At 51.4% G+C, this 16,939-nt stretch overlaps 2 protein-coding genes across 3 annotated transcripts in view; both read left to right on the forward strand.

The window, feature by feature from the left end:
• TDRD1 (tudor domain containing 1) overlaps window positions 1-1,373 on the forward strand; it is a 39,864-nt gene extending 38,491 nt beyond the window's left edge. The window contains exon 26 of the mRNA XM_045854524.1: window positions 885-1,373. Within this exon, the coding sequence (XP_045710480.1) occupies window positions 885-904 (20 nt within the window). The 3' untranslated portion in view covers window positions 905-1,373. The remainder of the gene's footprint in view (window positions 1-884) is intronic.
• A 5,302-nt stretch (window positions 1,374-6,675) lies between these two features.
• Window positions 6,676-16,939, forward strand: part of VWA2 (von Willebrand factor A domain containing 2) — a 40,395-nt gene continuing 30,131 nt past the window's right edge. Inside the window, exons 1-2 of one of the 2 annotated variants that reach the window (XM_045854228.1) lie at window positions 6,676-6,785; window positions 14,883-14,944. In XM_045854228.1, the coding sequence (XP_045710184.1) occupies window positions 14,893-14,944 (52 nt within the window). In that variant the 5' untranslated portion in view covers window positions 6,676-6,785; window positions 14,883-14,892. Of the gene's footprint in view, window positions 6,786-7,035; window positions 7,484-14,882; window positions 14,945-16,939 lie in introns of those variants that run through there. The other variant, XM_045854229.1, reaches the window with a different exon arrangement.

Raw genomic sequence — 16,939 nt, forward strand, 5'->3', positions numbered from 1 at the left:
TTTCTGAATAGACTGAAGCTTAAGAAAAAACACTTGATTTAAAGCATAGTAGTTGAACTGGCTTTCCCCCTACTTTGGTAATATATACATATTTGTCTGCATTTGAGTACAGTGTAATAATACTTTATTTTTGGGCAGTGCCTTATTTTAAAAGAACTTTTACATCTAGTCGCATAGTTCACCTTCACAATACCCTTGAGAAGAAAGTACCACTCCATTTTATAGGTGAGGAGGCTGAGGCTCAGAGAGGTTGAATGGCGGCCCAAAATCACACACACAGACGGGAAAAGCTGAGCTCTCTCTACTGCCCCCTGCTGCTTACCTGCCTGCTGTGCTGCAGTATCTTTTTAGCACAGTTCTGAAGGCTGTGAAACTAAGGGGTTATGTTATTAGAAAAGATTGCGTATGGGGGTACTTAAGCATATTTTCTTTGTTCCAGTGGAAATTTAGTTGGCTATTTAGTACTTTAAGTTCTTCTACCTAGAGAGAGAAAATATGTTTTAAATTTGTTTCATCATCTCGGGAGAAATTTGTTAGTAATTATAAAATTGCTCTACTGGGAGTGATGTGTTGGTGAGAACATAAACCTCTGTAACCTTTTGCTCAAAAGGGATAAGTAACTACTTCAGCATACAAGTTAACATGAACTAATTGTATATTTGAAGGAGCTGTGTTTCATATTTGCGAAGGGGCGTTCCAGCCGCTGTACTGAACACAACAGCACTGCCACGGTGGTGGCGATTTTTCACTGGCAGCTCTGATTTCATTCGGAATTGCAGTCAAAAGTAAATGGCTTGCTTGCATTGACACTTAAGATAGCAGTGAAGAGCCACGGTGACTGAGTTTTGTGTGCGGCGTAACGAGCGTTGACTTTTCTCTTTCAGACACAGGCTGCTGGAGATAGACACTCGGGGGAGAGGGCGCAGTGCGGGCGAGACCCGGCGGGAGAGGACGGCGTCTCGTGGTTCCGCCTGTTGGGGCTCTTCCTCTTCGTCCGCGTTTCCTTTCAGGACCTCCGTGCCTCCACTTCATTCGCTCACTGCTCTTCTGTTGGGGTGGGTAGTTTTGTTTTCTTCCTCTAAGTTCTTCCAAATACATAAGCCTGGCATGAAAGATTCATAACCGAATTCATGGGAATACCAGGAAGGGGTACATAGGGGCTTTCTACTGTATATATAACTTTTTATTGTGTAAAAGTACTGAAGAAAATAGGACTCCGTGTTAATAATGGATAAATATAGGTGATAGATACACGAGCTTTATTATTTTGGGGACTTCTATGTATGTTTGTAATGTTGCACAATAAAATATGCCCTGCTCTCCCTGTCCTCGCCCGCCTCTTGCCCGCAATAAATGTTCTTTGGTTTGCTGTTGCTCCGGTCTCGGCTCCTCATTCCTGGGCACGAGGAGGTCGTCCGCCTCGTGCTCTCCATCCTGACTGGGCTCACCTTTCCTTTGGCCTTTGGGCACGGAGTCTGACCTTGGGCAGACAGTCTGTCCTTGGCCAAAGAGTCTGTCCTTCGGCAGAGAGTCTGTCCTTGGGCACAGAGTCTGACCTTGGGCTCTGGACCACTCCAGCTGGGGAAGGAACTTTCTCTGTCTGCCCTTGCCATCCCCACCTTTCCAGATGTGTAACTACTTAGATTTTTATTATAGATAGAATTCGCCATCCAATTTGCCATTTTCTGAAGCACAAATAGTTAACAATTTAAGTTAAAAACTTAAATAAGAGCACATATTTTTCTTGAAGCATGTAATACTCAATTTTCCTGAACTCACACGTGCACAGTTACAGGCCAGCTGACCTATTCTGCCAGCCCCTACGTTTCTGTCTGGGAATTTTTCCATAATTTTAAGTACCAGCCTGTCCTGTGACAACCTAAGGAGATGTTTTCACCAACTCAAAGGAGAAACGTAAAAGGCTTTGTTGTTGTTGCTGTTCCTACTGATAATGTGCGTCAGCTCGCCTGCTCGAGTGGCTGGGAACTTCCTCGTGTAAAGAGTTGCTCAAACATTGGTGTGCTCACATTACATAAAAGTTTACACTGCTTTGCCCAATAAAACTCTCTCACTTTGCAGCCAGGTTCCTCCTGTTCTCATTGCCAGCGTTTCGCTCCCTTCCCTTATTTGCCCATTCTGGGAGCACTGGGTGCTTAGGTGGCTCATTCTCTGTCCAATTCCAGCCGCAGTGAAAATGCAGAGGAAAACCACAGAATCACAAAATTTGCCTTTTTATTCTGGAACATTAGGGAAGCAAGTCAAAGAACACATAAAAAACCTAAGTCAGAGTTCCTCCTACTCCAAGGCATTATATGGTACTGGGAATTTGAATACAAACAGTTTTATTCAATGGAGTTTACTGTTATTTGGTGGTTCGTTTATATGTCTTGTTCCCAAGAAGAACAAAGAGAATCCATAGCACTGGTCTTTCAAAGAGGGAGAAGGGTTAAATGTCTCCTAGATTAATTCCACATACTAAAATACCAGACTGCCAGGTCTTTATTTCTGAGTAGATTTAAGACTTTCCTCTGTTAATTAACATTCATTCCACAAATATTTAGTGAACTCCAGCCACGTGCCTGACAGTGTGGTAGGCGCTGTGTTGATTGTTCGACAGGACGTACAGCCGTCATACCTGCCAGTCCCTCATAATACCTGGTGCAGTCATCGATAATTAGATAAGGCTGGAAACAAAAAGCCAAATGAATAGATTACTCCCTAGTAGAGGCCGTGTAAGTACGAGACAAATAAGTTTCCTTGTGCCGGGGGGTAGTCCTGTCCCGGGTTAAACAGTGAACAGGAGTTGATGGGAAAGGCAACCGCCGTGCCTTTTCTTTTGGCAGAGTTCTTTTGTTGGTGCAGCTAGAAATGGAAAAGGCTGAAAAGTGTGTGAGGGTGATGGATACTGTGCGGTCATGCTCTCCTGCTACACAATATGTACTCAGGAAAACCAGTAACATGCGGGTCCTTACCAGCGGGGCCCCACACCGCCCAATTCCGGGGGAGGATTGAACTCACTGACAGGCGAGCTCCTGGGAGGCCGGCAGCCCAGAGTGACTGATGGACCACTTGTGTCCCCGGTGGGCTCGCCACCGGCACAACTGCTGCCTGGGTTTGGCAGACGGAGCTCCTGGGGATGAGCCAGAGGGACACCTGGGCTGCTCACCCATGCAGGTGGTTCTGTAGCCAGCCCGGCACCCACGCAGTGCTTACTCCTGAAACATAAAGGACTCTCAGGGCCTGTTTTGTTTTCCCAGATGAAAGCCATTGGAGGGCAGCCCGTGGCTCCAAACCTGAGTTAACAAAGAGGGGCAGGACGGTTTTGCTGGCCCGCATCAAAGTGAGGTTCAGTTCCAGCGGGACCGCTGCCCGCCTGCTGGGGGTGACAGCCGAGGGAGGCTCACAGGGAGAGAGCACACTTCCTCTGCTGCCCCGGACCTCAGAACCTCGTTCACCTCACTGGCTGGGCACTGCGGTCTGACTTCCCCAGGAAGGTTCTTGATTCTTGGCATGAGCTCTCCAGTAACCTCCTAAAATTGATTTCATCTAAGGCTTTAGCTGCCCGGCCTCATCCCTTTTCCTGTGCTTTCTTTTACGTTGAGACCTTGAGGTGATAACTGCTTGATGAGGAGGTGCCCATCTCTTTTTTTTAAAGGTTTTATTTATTTTTTTAAGAGGGGAAGGGAGGGAGAAGGAGATAAAACATTGCTGGGTTGCCTCCTGCATGCCCCCAAACAGGGACCTGGCCCACAACCCAGGCATGTGCCCTGACTGGGAATCGAACCAGCAACCCTTTGGTTCACAGGCCGGCCCTCAACCCACTGAGCCACACCAGCCAGAGTGTGCCCACCTCTCGTGATATGAGACTTCCAGGAAGTGAGATGGGCTGTGAGGTTTACTGTAAGTCAGGCAGAAGCCTACTCTGCCTCCTGCAAGGGTGCACCCAGATTCTCCTCAAAATACATTCAACGAGGGCATATGCTAAGGCATGCATATGTGTGAAAACGAAAGATACAAAATGTGGTAGTGTCAACAGTTTGAAGTAGAGTGCCTATGCAGTTTTGGGTTTTGATTGAATGACTAACATGGTACCCAAGTCTTTGCCTTGGGTAAGACATTCCATGTTTCCTTGATTCAGCCAGAAAGCCTCACATTTTCCCACAGCACATCCAGTAAGATCTGGTGCGTAATTATTCTGTTTAAAGGAGTTGGGATGCATGCTTTACCCCTTAGACAAATTGGTGCCAAGCCCACACCAAAGGGGCTTCAGCTTTGAGATGGCAGTATTTCTGTCCCTTGTGTCGGTGCCCCTTCTGTCCTCCCTCCCATACCCACGTCCCCAGTTTTGGCTCTGGCTTAATCTGGAGCACTTTAGAATCAGGCCCTTTGTTTCCTCTGGGTGGTTTCTTTGCCACCTGTGGTTCATTGTTTCCTGTTCCTTTCTCAACAAGAGGGTTCTGGAAACCCACGACTTTGGCACCTCTATTTTGCACTCCCTTTGGGCCTTCATCATTTGGGGGACTGGATGCAAACAATTTGAATGGGGCTTCCACGGAGTTGGGAACCATTGTAGCCAACAACCTTGAACGTTATATAGGCCAGGAAATCGAGCATTCGAAAATTAAGCATCTCTTCTCTGCCGTGAAGCCAGAGTCAAGAGAGCTGACCGGGGCCCCCCAGGCCCCCTTGTCTCTGAAGCGGTGGTCCTTCCACTCCACGCTGTTTCCTGCTGTGTGCCCCTGTGTGCTGTCATCTCAGCTTATGTGGAATTCAGAGTCACCTTCATATCTTGTGTGTTTACCACTGAGACTGGCCGTCCGGGGAAGTTCATGAAGGAGCCACATTGTACAGGAGCACTTACTATGCAGAGTGACTAGATAGACACTGGGGCTGCAAAGATGAGTAAGGCAAGTCTTGGGAAGCGATGGGTTCACAGCACCAGCCTTTGGAGGTACAGATGCTTCACGGTGGCTTTATTTTTTAGATTTCCACAAATGCTCACAAAGGAGGGGTTGCCGTGGATGATAATCGTAGCTGCCCGTCTTCTCCAGATAAAAAGCCTCCACCCCTGGTGGTCTCCTCCCACACGCCACCCTCCAGAGCCCACCTTTCCCGCCTCCCCACGTGCACACTGGACAGAAAGCCCTGATGGGCCCCTGGGGCAGGTGGATGATTCTTTGACATGGAGGTTGAAGCCCCAGGTCTTGCCACCAGTATTTAGAGTTTCATCTTTACTCATTAACCATGGAATGAAAATTTAATTTTCCACTGGTGGAAGATGTCAAGCTGTCAGAAACATCTAGCATCGATATCTGGCTTCCCTAAGGTAGACCTGATTAGGCAAAGTTGTGAAGAGAAATGTTAACAGCCAATCATACCAGGTGGGCTGTGAAATCTCCCCACTATGGGACTCCAGGGCTGCTGCTCTTACAGCCCTGCTCCTGCCTACAGCAGCACAATCAATCTGTCGCCACCAGCATGTGGCTGCCCAACACTGAACTGTAGCTAGTGCAAACGGAATTGGGCGGTAAATGTAAATTACAATGGAATTCAAAGGTTATAAAATACCTCTATAGTGTTTACACATTGAGGTATTGGGGTTCAACGGGGTTAATATTAAAACTAAATCCACTTTTTTTTTTTTGCTTTTCAAATGGGGCTGCTAGAACATTTAAAACCACCCAAGTAGCTTACATTACATTTGTATGGGACAGGGCCATCAGAGGGAGAAATCTTGCCTGCTCGCCCCACGCCCCCCACCGCTCCCCACCGCTCCCCACCGCTCCCCACCGCTCCCCCACCGCTCCCCAGCACTGAGCCCGCGGGCAAGCTCCCTGGCACAGGCGCTCCTGCCTCACCGAAACTGCTCTGGCAACGCGGGAAGGTTTGGAAACCAACTGAGAACCACAGGCGGAAAAGAAACATTTTTCGAAATTCTTTTACAAGGAAAGGTGTAAAAACAAGAAAACCATTACTAGCAGATGGACACTCGCAAGAATAATAGGAAGGGCACAGGGGAAAGGAAGCGGCACTCTTCCTGGAGGGCAACTTAATAACACATGTCAAACGCCTTAAACTGCATGTACCCAACAGACAACAAACTTATCCTCTTGCAGTTTGAGTAATTGAGTAGAAAGCACACATGCCTAATTGCGTGATTAAAAGTAGAAGTTAATGTTTGACAACAGCAGATTGAGCACGTGGGAACCAGAGGTGCTAACACACAGAAAGGTGCTCGAGAGGGAAGTACAAAGCCGCTTAGGAGAGACAGTCTGTGTGGAATGAATTTGAAAGAATGTACATTTTATATGAGTAGACGCTGGAAGAATATGCACCATAATAGTAACAGTGATTATCGTTGGGCGGTGGAATGGGTGTGGTTTTTCAACTTGCTTACTGGTTTTGTTTTTTTTTCCAATGAGCACACATTATGCAATGGCACTTTTTTGATGAGTATGAAACTACAGATTACTCAATTACAGCCACCGTTTATGGAGTGCTTATTATGTAGGAGCCATTGTGCGATTTTGCATGGTGGCGTTTGAGTGTTAAAAGTCGGGCACCGTCTAGGCTTAAACAGGGATGTTGGCTAAAAGGCCCGCTAATTACCGCGCAGTTCCAATGATAGGACAGCCAGGTACACAAATGACAGTCTCCACGACAAACAGAAACGATGCCAAAGTCAACATTCTCGCCTGAGTCTGAGCAATAAATCCTGCGGAGTCGACAGTGCGTAGCACAGCTCTCCCTGCTGCATCGCTTAGAGCCTGGGACCCCGCACAGGAGTAAGTACCTTCGTTTATTTGCCAACCTCGGCCAACTCCTTGTTAAAACACGGGAGGCGATGCAGGCGGGGTTCACAGAAGCGCCTGTTGCACCTTCCACGCCACGTTCTCCGCCTTTCCTCGCTGAGAAATACAGGTGTTCCTTGTGGCTCCCACCCCGGGTGCCCCTCCGCGGACCAGCAGCGCCCCCTGGCCCAAGCCGCGCGCACCCCCGGCCGGCAGAGCTGCCCGGCGTCCGGGTCCCGCCGTGCGCTTCTCGTCGTGTTTCTCCCCGGGAGTCAGAGCCCAGAGTTGTCTGCCTGCCGCAGGAGCCCTAGCGCCCAGGACCCCGCTAGCGTGCTTGGAAGGGGCGCGGGTTACTTACACGCGCGCCAAGGGGACCAGCGGGTCCGGCCTCCAATCGCTCCTACCCGAAGCACGGAGACCCTGCGGCTCCGCGTGGATGCAGCGACATTGCGGGCTTTGTTTGGCATTGTCTGTGCTCACCTGAGCGCGGCCGGGAGGCCCGCGCGCCTCTCCTCTCCGGGCAGACAGTGTCCCGGGGAAGAACGCCCCAAGCGCCCGCCTCCTCCGGGCTCCCCGGCTGCATTGGGGAGAACTGGCCTCGGTCTTGGGAGGGGGAGCGCAGAGGGTCCCTCAGCGACCCCTCCCTTGAGTCGCTGGCACTGGAGCGTCGGGCTGAGGGGCAAGAACCGCAGGTAAGGGGACAGGGGCTCGGTGGTTGCGTTTGGAGGAGGGAACTTACATATTAAACCTGAGCTGCACGGCACAGTCACAGAAGGAGTTTGTGTTCTGAATCAGGGCTTGGGAACCTGCCCAAGCCACGCAACCCCCTCCCGCATTATGGAGCATCTGCAGGTGTTACAGTTACTCCAGTGCAGTTTTTCCCAGGCAGCCCAGGGTCCCCCACGGAAGTCTCTGCAAGCAGAGCCCAAGATGGGCCCGCTGCGGGAGAGACTTGCTCTTGGGCCATGGGAAGTCCAGGGGGCTTGAACACGGTGATTTCCCAAGCTGGGTACACCCCCCGCCCCCCACCGGATCCAACCCTCCTTTCTGCTCCTTTCCAGCCCAGGGCCTGGCTCTTGGCCACCTGCTGGAATGGAGGTAAATGGGAGTAGCTCCAAGTTGCACTTTTAAACTTGCCAAGAGGCCTCTATTTAAAACATGGTGGACACCCAGGCGGAAGCAAAGGGGAGAGGGCGCCTTGCTGCCCTGTCATTGTGGAATTGATGGCTGTCCAGCTAAGTGGGGCCTTTCAGTGGGGACACCATGCGGTGTGTTTGGTGTCTTGGAAGTGAATAACTGGAACCTTACAATTTTCAAATTATAAAGCCATTTAGTTAAAAACAAACAAACAAACTAGAACCCTGGACTCCCCCCGCCCCTGAGTGTTTTATACATTGAAGTCTAAAAATTCAAGCTCTGTGTGGCTTCCAGTGTGACGTTGTACTCAGAAATGTGAGTTCATTGAGAAGAGAGAAGCAACAAGTCAGAAGAGTGAGAGGCGGCCCTGCCGTTGGCAGTGGCCGAGGGAGTGTGTTTGGAAAGGCTGCTGGCTCCCAGCGACCCGCAGCCTGCTCTTCTTGGCTGATGGGGTAACAAAGCGCCACTGAGCACTTTTTTGGGTGGGCTAAGGCCCACTCTCTTCTCTTGTAGAAATCCCGCTCAGAGCCACTTCTTGATTGTATAAGTAAGAACTTCCCAGAGTGGGTCCCCAGGCACGCCCCGGGGTGAGCGGGGAATGTCTCCTTCATTGTACCTGTCTGTCTGACAGAAAACCATCTATGCGACCTGTTTTCTTTGAATCTGGCTTTGGGTCTGCCATCCGGAGCTTGGAGTAGCTGCCATGCCCCCTACCCACAACAGACTCGGGTCCCCTGGCATGAATCATAGTCAGATACCCCGTGTCTTTACAGATAAGGAAACTGAGGCCCAGAGAGGGTGGAAGACTGCCCCGGGGCAAATGGGAAAGCCTGCCAGGAGCCCGGACTCCTGGGTTTTTCACGAGCTTCATGTAGGCCACAGTCGTTAATTGGCAAGTGGTGACGTTGGGTGGGGATAAACTGCTGGTTGAAGTGCAAAAGCCTTGTGTTAAGAATGTCCCCGCCAGGTTTGCATCCTACAGAGCATTGTCACTGCATCCCCAGCACCAGGGAGGGGCTGGGCACGGGGTAGGTGCTTACTAGTTTTCACTGAATAAATGAAACTTCATGTAATTAGATCAATGGCAGTGTCAGGAACCCTAAGAAGTGTTTTAGAACAGTGGTCCTCAAACTCTTGTATTTCACATATCAGTAAAAAAAAAAAAATAATGGTTTTAATTGGGAAGACTGTAACAGAATAGCTATTTTTTGTATATTTTTTTCTATTACACTTTGCGTTCAATATTAGTTTCAGATGGCTACAATGATATTTTTTAAGAAGCCCTCTCATCACCTACAAGACTATGGGGGGGTCACGGGGGGACCCTGCACAGGGGAGCGTCTGTCCGTGCAACACGCCCGCTGCAGCATCACCCCGTGCCCACCCCCTGGGACAGCTGAGTGCACCTGAAGTTCTTCCTTTAGCTTCCCCCTTTGTCTTCTAGACAGCTCAGGACTGCTCACTTTTCCACCTGCAGAGCTACTTGCAGGGCTTCCCTGGATGTGATGACTATCTTAGAGTCCCCACTCCCTTTCCTGACCCCAAGCCCCTCCTCTTGAACAGGGCCTGCCTGGCCTCCACTGAGGAAACTCTGCCCTGGCCCAGGGGGCTGGTGCACTGTGGTCTCAGGTGATCCCGGCAAAAACCTTCCCAGGCTAACAGAACAGGCGATGCCACCCCCATTTTTTGAGAGGAGGACATGGAGAGACTGAAGTGAAGAAATGTACCAGCGTGGCTCATGCTCCGGCTCCTCATATTCCATTAGTGCCCTCTGTGTGCCCTCTCTGTACTGCACGCTTCTTGTCACAGCCGAGCCGTCCACCATCAGGAGACCTGGGCTTGACCCCGAGACTGTGGTTCACTGGCTCTGGGACCTCGGGCCCCAACTCCTCCAAGGCCGTTTCCGTGTGTAAAAACGGAAATGGTCACGCCTACCCTTGGAGTTGTGACTGTTGTTACACGACATTAACATATATAGGATCATCATGTTTCACCATCGTGCATTTAGAAAGTGCTTTACCGAAAGGAGGGAAGGTCACACACTGTTTTGTAGAATGTTTACAACACTGCGTGAGTTTGTGAAACTGAGATTCTTCCCATTTGGCGGCGGAATGAATGGAGGTAGGGGAAGCTCTTGCTTGCAGAGTCGCTCAGCTGGCTACAAGCAGAGCGGGGCTGGAATTCAGGCTCTGGACTTCCTGTCCTGTGTGTGTGCTTCCCAGAGTCCCGAGGCAGTGAATTCGGGTCTTGTGCAACTTAAAGCACTTTCAGAGATCATCAAAACTGACATTACAATCTCTTCTGGCTGAAAATGATCTCTTAGCAGGTGGGGGGAGTATGGGAGGCTCCCCCGCCTGTCTGCTCAGCTCAGCTCTCGCCCCAACCATCAGGGAAGTCAAACAGCACATTGTCCCTGGTGCTGACTGGTTGTCTCACTCAGGGGTTCTGAAAATGTGTGATTCTTTTAGGGGGAGCGGACTGTCCCCTGAGCTGCTTTTAAAATGCTTTCCCTGCCTCATCCAACTAGAAACATGCTGTTCACCTCCCTAGACTTCCCTGGACAGGAAAGATGCTTGTCCGGCTGCCTGGCCGGAAACTGCTACCGCTGATTCTAGTCTTCCTGTTCAGGCGCTGCCTGTTCAGGGAAAGGGCTCAGGTTTCCATCCTGGCCCATTGAAAGGAGGTTGCCAAGCGCTAATCTAATATTTGGGGTAGGAATTGCATTTTGTAAGGAGGTGGAAGTGGTTTTTTTTTTTCTCACCCTGCACTTACTTCATTTCTGATCATAGGGGAGAGGGCGGCCATTGTCCTGCAAAACTGCCTTTCGCTATCTCCAGTCCGCCCTGCTTTTCCAAGGCAGACTTGTTCTGGCCTTGGTTTCTTCCTCTGCCCTGGGAAGTGTAATCCCAGAGTGCAGTGTTTTGTGGTGCCCGGCGGCAAATCCCACTCACCCACTGTCCCCAAATGCCACCAGTGCTGCGGGGAACCAGGATTTGCAGAGATTGGGGGGTGGGGGGCACCTAAATCCATGTGTGAGAGTCGCAGGAGCCAGGAATATGCGTGGGATTAGCATGAGTAATGGAACAGGCAAGAACAACTGCGATGGTACATGCATTTTGTAATGGAAAAGGCTTAACAAGGTGTACCTGGGAGTGAATGGTCTGTGCCCAGCGCCCCCGGGCTGCAGACTACTCCTGGCTACTTTGTAACAGAGCTCTGGAAATCTGCCCCTGCGCGCCAGCGTGGGGGTTGCTGGCAGGTTGTTAGCTGGGTGGGAAACTGCCACAGGGCGGGATGCAGGGTGGCAGACTTTTAATTACACTTCTGGTTCTCCATCCTGATTGATTCCCCAGACTCAGGAAGGTAATGGATTGAACAGATCACCCAGAGGCCGGAATAAAGTCTGAGTCTCTTATTAGTGTATAACCTGGGGCAAAACCCTTAACTGTTCTATGCCTCAGTTTTCTCATCTGTAAAACGGGAGTATACTCTCACTGTCTGACCGTGAGGATTAGGAAAGAGAAGACACAGAAGTTTGGAGCCCGGCAGCCTGTTGGTAGTAGCTGTTGGATTCCATTCTTTTAAAAGAGTTTTTAGAGGCCCGACTGGTGTGGCTCCGTTGGCAAGGTGCTGTCCTGCAAAGTGGAAAGGTCGCTGGCTTGATCCCCCGTCAGGGCGCATGCAGAGGCAACCAACTGATGTTTCTCTCCCCCTCTCTCTCCCTTCCTTCCCCTTTCGCTAAAAGTAAATAAAGACAATCGTTAAAAAAATTTAAAAGTTTTTAGATACAGGGTTGTATTTAGAATGTCAAATTAGTGTTTCAAGAGAGTTTTGCTGTGTGAGGAGGGGAGAGAGAATAAGCTGAGTATTTGAAACGACTGGGTGGGAACGGTGAGGGAAGAGTACTGTTCATACTGCACCAGCATCGAAATAGCCTCCTCCTCCTTTTCTGGGGCACAAAAAAGAATGGAGTGAGCACAAAGGTTGATCTGGAAGTATCCCGCCCGTGATGGGCGGCAGGCGATGTGGTGCTTCGCTTACCCAGCAGACACCTCTGGTGCAGTGTGGGCAAGGTGACTGAGCACAGGGCTGCACTGGGGACAGGGGAGGCGCGGGCTGCTGAGGTCCCAGAGCCAGCATCGTCCCACCCAAACCCTCACGAGGAAGCCTTTGACTTTCCCATTGATTTGCAGATGCCCAGCGTAGGCTTTATTTTAATGAGCGGAGAGTTAGGAACATTTGCCTGGACAAGCAAGGACACATACTAGAGTAAAACAGCGTGGCTTAGGTTTGTTTCGTGGCAGAGGGGCGGCAGGAACCTTCCAGACCTCCTTCCACCTTGTCCTCATGGCAGCCAGGGGAGGCTGCAAGAACCCTGGTTTTATAAAAAAAAAAAATGAACAGCTCTGAGCCTCCGAGTCCTGCATGTGCCTAAGATCAGAAGCGGTGACCCAGGAAATCATCCTGGACTCAAGGACTACACAGCGTTGAGAAGCCTTTTACCTTTGCCCCGCACGGCCCCTTGTCCCCAGGCCTGGCTGTCGCCTGGCTGCCTGGTGACAGGTGGGGACTTGTCCTGCATCTGTTTTGTAGAGTAAGAGGAGAGAAAATGTGTCCCTGGGGGAAAGGGAAGTGCCTCATTGACGCGCACCCAGCTGGAAGCTAGCAGGAGCGCCCAGTAGGCTCTCTGCCCACCTTTCTCTTCCCGGCTGCCCCACTCTCGAGATATTGAATCTCCGATTTCCATGTAGATTAGGTGAGGATGAGCCTCTTAGTCACCTGATGCACAAAGATTATCTCAGCTGGTTGGGATGTTTGACTTCATGGGTCTCGGAAATGTTCTGAAGTCCAATGAGCTGACTAGACAGTTGAGTAAGGTCTGACCACCATAGGTCCAGGAGGGAGGGGAGATTCAGTGGGGTTTTTAGAACCAGCAGACACTTGAGCAGCATCTGGAACAACCTCCTCCCTGGTTTTATAAGTCAGGGTCACACTGCATCAGACGAGAAGCGGGTGCTTCTGGATTCAGGGTGCAGGCTCTGCGTCACCACGGGCCAGGGGTGGCCCCTGCCTGCCAGGTAGTCACTTACAGGGGTGCCATCTCAGTGTGGGTGACGCTCCGAGCGGTGGCTCAGGCTCTGAGCTGGCTTGGGCTCCAGAAGTGGCATGGAGGGTCCAGCGTGCAGGACCCTCCGTCTTCCGAGCCGCAGTGACCTGTTCATCTCCCGAGCTGGAGTGTGGATCATTCCCTCCAAGTGTCCTCTTTCCCGCCAGGCTGCCACCCTCTCCTTCCCGTTCATTCCCCAGTTCCTGCTCCCGCTGGGTGGGATTGCAGGTGGGGGATGGGGTGGGGCTAGTGCTAACCCCATAGCACAGCCCCTCTGTTCATTCTCATTTCCAGTAATTCCAAGTGAGGTCTGGCCATCGCAGCTTGATGAACAAGAGTTGGGTCATTTTAAACCTTTCCACAGAAGGATCTACATTTTCTGGGTGGCTGGTTTTTCAAGGCAGCCACGCCTCTCAGCCTGCGCAGCGAGTCCTCTGAAATCGGAGTTGTTTTGTTCATGCAGCTGGGAGGTTGGGCAAGTGGGAGTTTGTGGGAGAGCTCACTTTAGTGCAGGGTAACTCAGAGGCAGTTCGGTCTGCTGCTGGAGATGACCAGGAGGCTCCAGCGTGTATTTCAGTTAACCAGTGTCCCTTGGGGGAGAGGCAGGGAGGGCAGGTTGAAAGGCCCAGGAGACCTAGAGGAAGACTTGGGGTTCCTGCCCTGTTACCCAGCATCTTAGATGCAGGAGAGTGGCACCTATGTAAGATGTTGAAGGGACTTTGAGTGGGGCGCATCAGGGTGAAGTGAGTTTCTCATTGCACCCTTGGGTGCCACATGAAGTGGCTGGCCTTCTCTCTCTGCCTTCGTCTCTAGAATGTGGGGTTCCCCAGACCCCCATTTCCCTTTCCAAATCTCTGCCTGGGGTTTTTCTCTTCCAAGATTTCTCTTACATGGGCGTCAGTGTTAGGTGTTTAACGGAAGGAAACTCTAGTAGGACCTACAGGGGACATGGCTTTTCTTACAGGGCAAGTTCAATGCAGAGAAAGTGCAGGGTGAGATCCTGTATACATTGGATCCCTCACGGCAAAAAGTAGGATTTCTAGACTCTACTGTCGAGATAATTTTAGATACTCCCCTGCTAAATGATACTGGGGGAAAAGTCTAAATTTCACTCTGTACAAACTTTCAGTTCTTACACTACTTGTGCACTTGCTAAAACCCAAGGTCGTCTGAATCGTGCATCAGATCTTTGTGACTGAAGGGATAAGGATACACCTCCTAGGCCTGGCAGCTAACGGCAGAAGGGCACCTCAGGTGTGTGCCCTTAAGGAATCAAAGTTACAGTCAGTTTCTTATTAAAAGCTCCCACTTTTCACACTGACCCTTCCCTGGGAAACTGATAAATGGCCAGGCTCCATGGGACTGAATTTTACCCATACTATAAACATTCTTAGGCAATAAAAAAACTTAGAAAATTTGTTTCTTCCTCAGTCACATTGCTGTTTATAAATAATTTAGAAAGTGCAGGCGTGGTGACTTTGCTAGGTTTCATAAAACAAAGGTTTTGAAATCAAATCTTCAAGCCAGGACCCTGTCTCTTAATTCTAGTCTAGACTCAGGGCTTGCTCCTTGCCCGGGTCTGGGGAGGAGCTGCGGGGGAGGGGCTTGGGGTGTCCGGGGAAGACATTAGACTGTCCTTTACAATCAAAGTCACTGGAGTCAAGTCTCCTGCGGCTTTTAGGAATCTGGGTTTCCTCCAGGCTACTGCAGTCATTATGGTGAGGAGGGTCCCTAGGGTGGCACTGGTACCTTGGAGAGGCTGGGTATGGTCATCTCGTTTGGATGTGTGACTCGGGGAGCTCACAGAGATCTTTGCTGTTGCTTTTTTTCTTGTCCTGGTGCTGTAGTCCCATCAACATGCCCTCTGTGCTGTTGCTGGAAGCCGTCTGCGTCTTCCTGTTTGCTGGAGGTAAGCCATTTGTGCTGGGGGGCGGGCGGTGAGGTGCTGAGGGGGTTGGTTTTTCTCACATCCTGTCACTCTTAACATCCGCAAGTCTCTTGCCTGCCTCTGAGTCTGTCCACTCCACAGCCCCCTGCGGGGTCTGAGCCCCACCATCTCACGCCCGGACCACTGAGGTAGCCTCCTGACTGGTCTCTCTGGGTCTCCTCCGGCCCCTTCTCCACGCAGCACCTATGTCAGAGTGCAAGTCCGATCCTGTCTGTCTGGATCCCTCCCCAATCCCACCCCCTGCCTGCCACTTTTAAGGAATGTCCCACAGCTCTTAGAGGCCCTGCCTGATCTGGCCCCACAGCCACCATTAGTCCTCTCTGGTGGCCCCTCCGCACGCTCTCTGCTGCAGCCCCTGTCCCTTCCTGCCCAGCACCCTTTCTCCCTCCTGCCCTAGAAATTCCCAGTTATGGCGGCCCCCCTCCCCGGATCGCTGCCTTACCCCAACACTGCCACTCTGGTAATCTCCTGCTCATCCTTCAGCACCCAGCGTGTTTCCTCCTGCACCCCCAGATCAGGCCAGGTGCCCCTGTTAAAACCTCCTGGGGCCTTGGACCCTCGGCTATGGAGCACTTAACACAGCTAGGACTTTATTTCCAGGTGAATTTTTAAAAATGAGAGTCCATCTTCTCCACCGGATACAAGCTCCGTGAGAAAGAGACTCTGCATTTTCTTCGTTCGCTCCTGTGTGATCTCAGCGCCTAGCACTGGGCCTGGCATGTGCTCGGTGCTCACAAAGCCGATCTTCCCACTTCGTCCTTCCCAAGTTCTAGCTTCAGTGAGACACGAGTAGGAAGGAATAGGTGTGGTTTGAGATTCTCATGGCCAGGGCGGCCAGCTGTCTGAGTCTAGCTCGGGAGCTTCCTGCTGTCTGAGCTGCTCTCCTGCACTCACTTCCTCCCTGGTCTATGTCTCAGTGAGCAGGTGCACTGTCTCTGCTGAGCTGGCTGCTGTCACCATCTGCCTGTTCCCCGGAGCCTGGGGGAGGTAAGAGAGGTTGGAAGAACAGGGATGGTTGCTCCGCTCACCTGTGCCCCCTCTAACCCATGCAGGTGACAGTGTAACACAGTCACTTCATGGTCAGGACACTGGGGAGAGATGAGACGTGTTTGGCTCCAGGGCCTGAACGTGGTGCCCGGAGGCCCAGGCACAGCGAAGTCCTGCTCCAGCTCATCCCAGAACTTCTCCTTTGTGGTCCTGACCATGTCACAGAACCCTTGAGCTAACCGTCCTGAGTTGTACAGATGAGGCAGGGAAGGCACAGAGAGGCTGTGTGACTTGTCCAGGGTCACACAGTTATTGATAACAGAGCTGAAATGAAAACGCAAGTCTCCTGATTCCCAGGCTGGCACCACCACTCTGGTCTCCTGTGGGACAGATAAGAAGGTGCAGGAATTCTCTCTTCGAGCCTTGGCTGCAGTGAAAGGGTTTCAGTAGATTAGTGACTCTCCTTAGCACCCCCTACCCCTGCAAGGAGATCCAAGTTCTGGTGCCTAGGCAGGTGGTCTTCAGAGGCTAAAAGAGCGACCATCCGTTCACTGGCTCCCTCTGCCAGGGGCCTCCTCTGCAGAGTCCTGAGGTCATTTCAGAGGCGAGCAGGGGAAGCGTCATCCAGGCACCAGGAGGGCTCCCCAGAAGCCCGACACCTGCTGTGGCAGCTGAGCGCACGGCACAGAGGCTCATTAGCTGAGTGACATCTTTAGTAAGTGGTCTCCGGTCACGGCAGTCCTGTCGCTCCCATCTGGGGAGACAGCTGGCCTGTCTCTAGCTGGAGGGTTTGCTGGTAAGAGCTTTAGAAAGGAGCAGTGTTTTCTTGTAGGGCGTTAGAGATTCCTCAGCTCCTGGGCCCTTTGCCAGGAATTCATGGGCTCGTTCAGGAAACCTTGGTGCCCGCCTGCTGTGTGCAGAGAGCTGGGCGAGGCCCTGCGGAGGACAGGCGGAGGTGTTCCTGCCCCG

The sequence above is a fragment of the Phyllostomus hastatus genome, unplaced genomic scaffold (assembly GCF_019186645.2).
Source record: "Phyllostomus hastatus isolate PE091 unplaced genomic scaffold, TTU_PhHast_1.1 phas_scaffold_1066, whole genome shotgun sequence".
Taxonomy (NCBI): domain Eukaryota; kingdom Metazoa; phylum Chordata; class Mammalia; order Chiroptera; family Phyllostomidae; genus Phyllostomus; species Phyllostomus hastatus.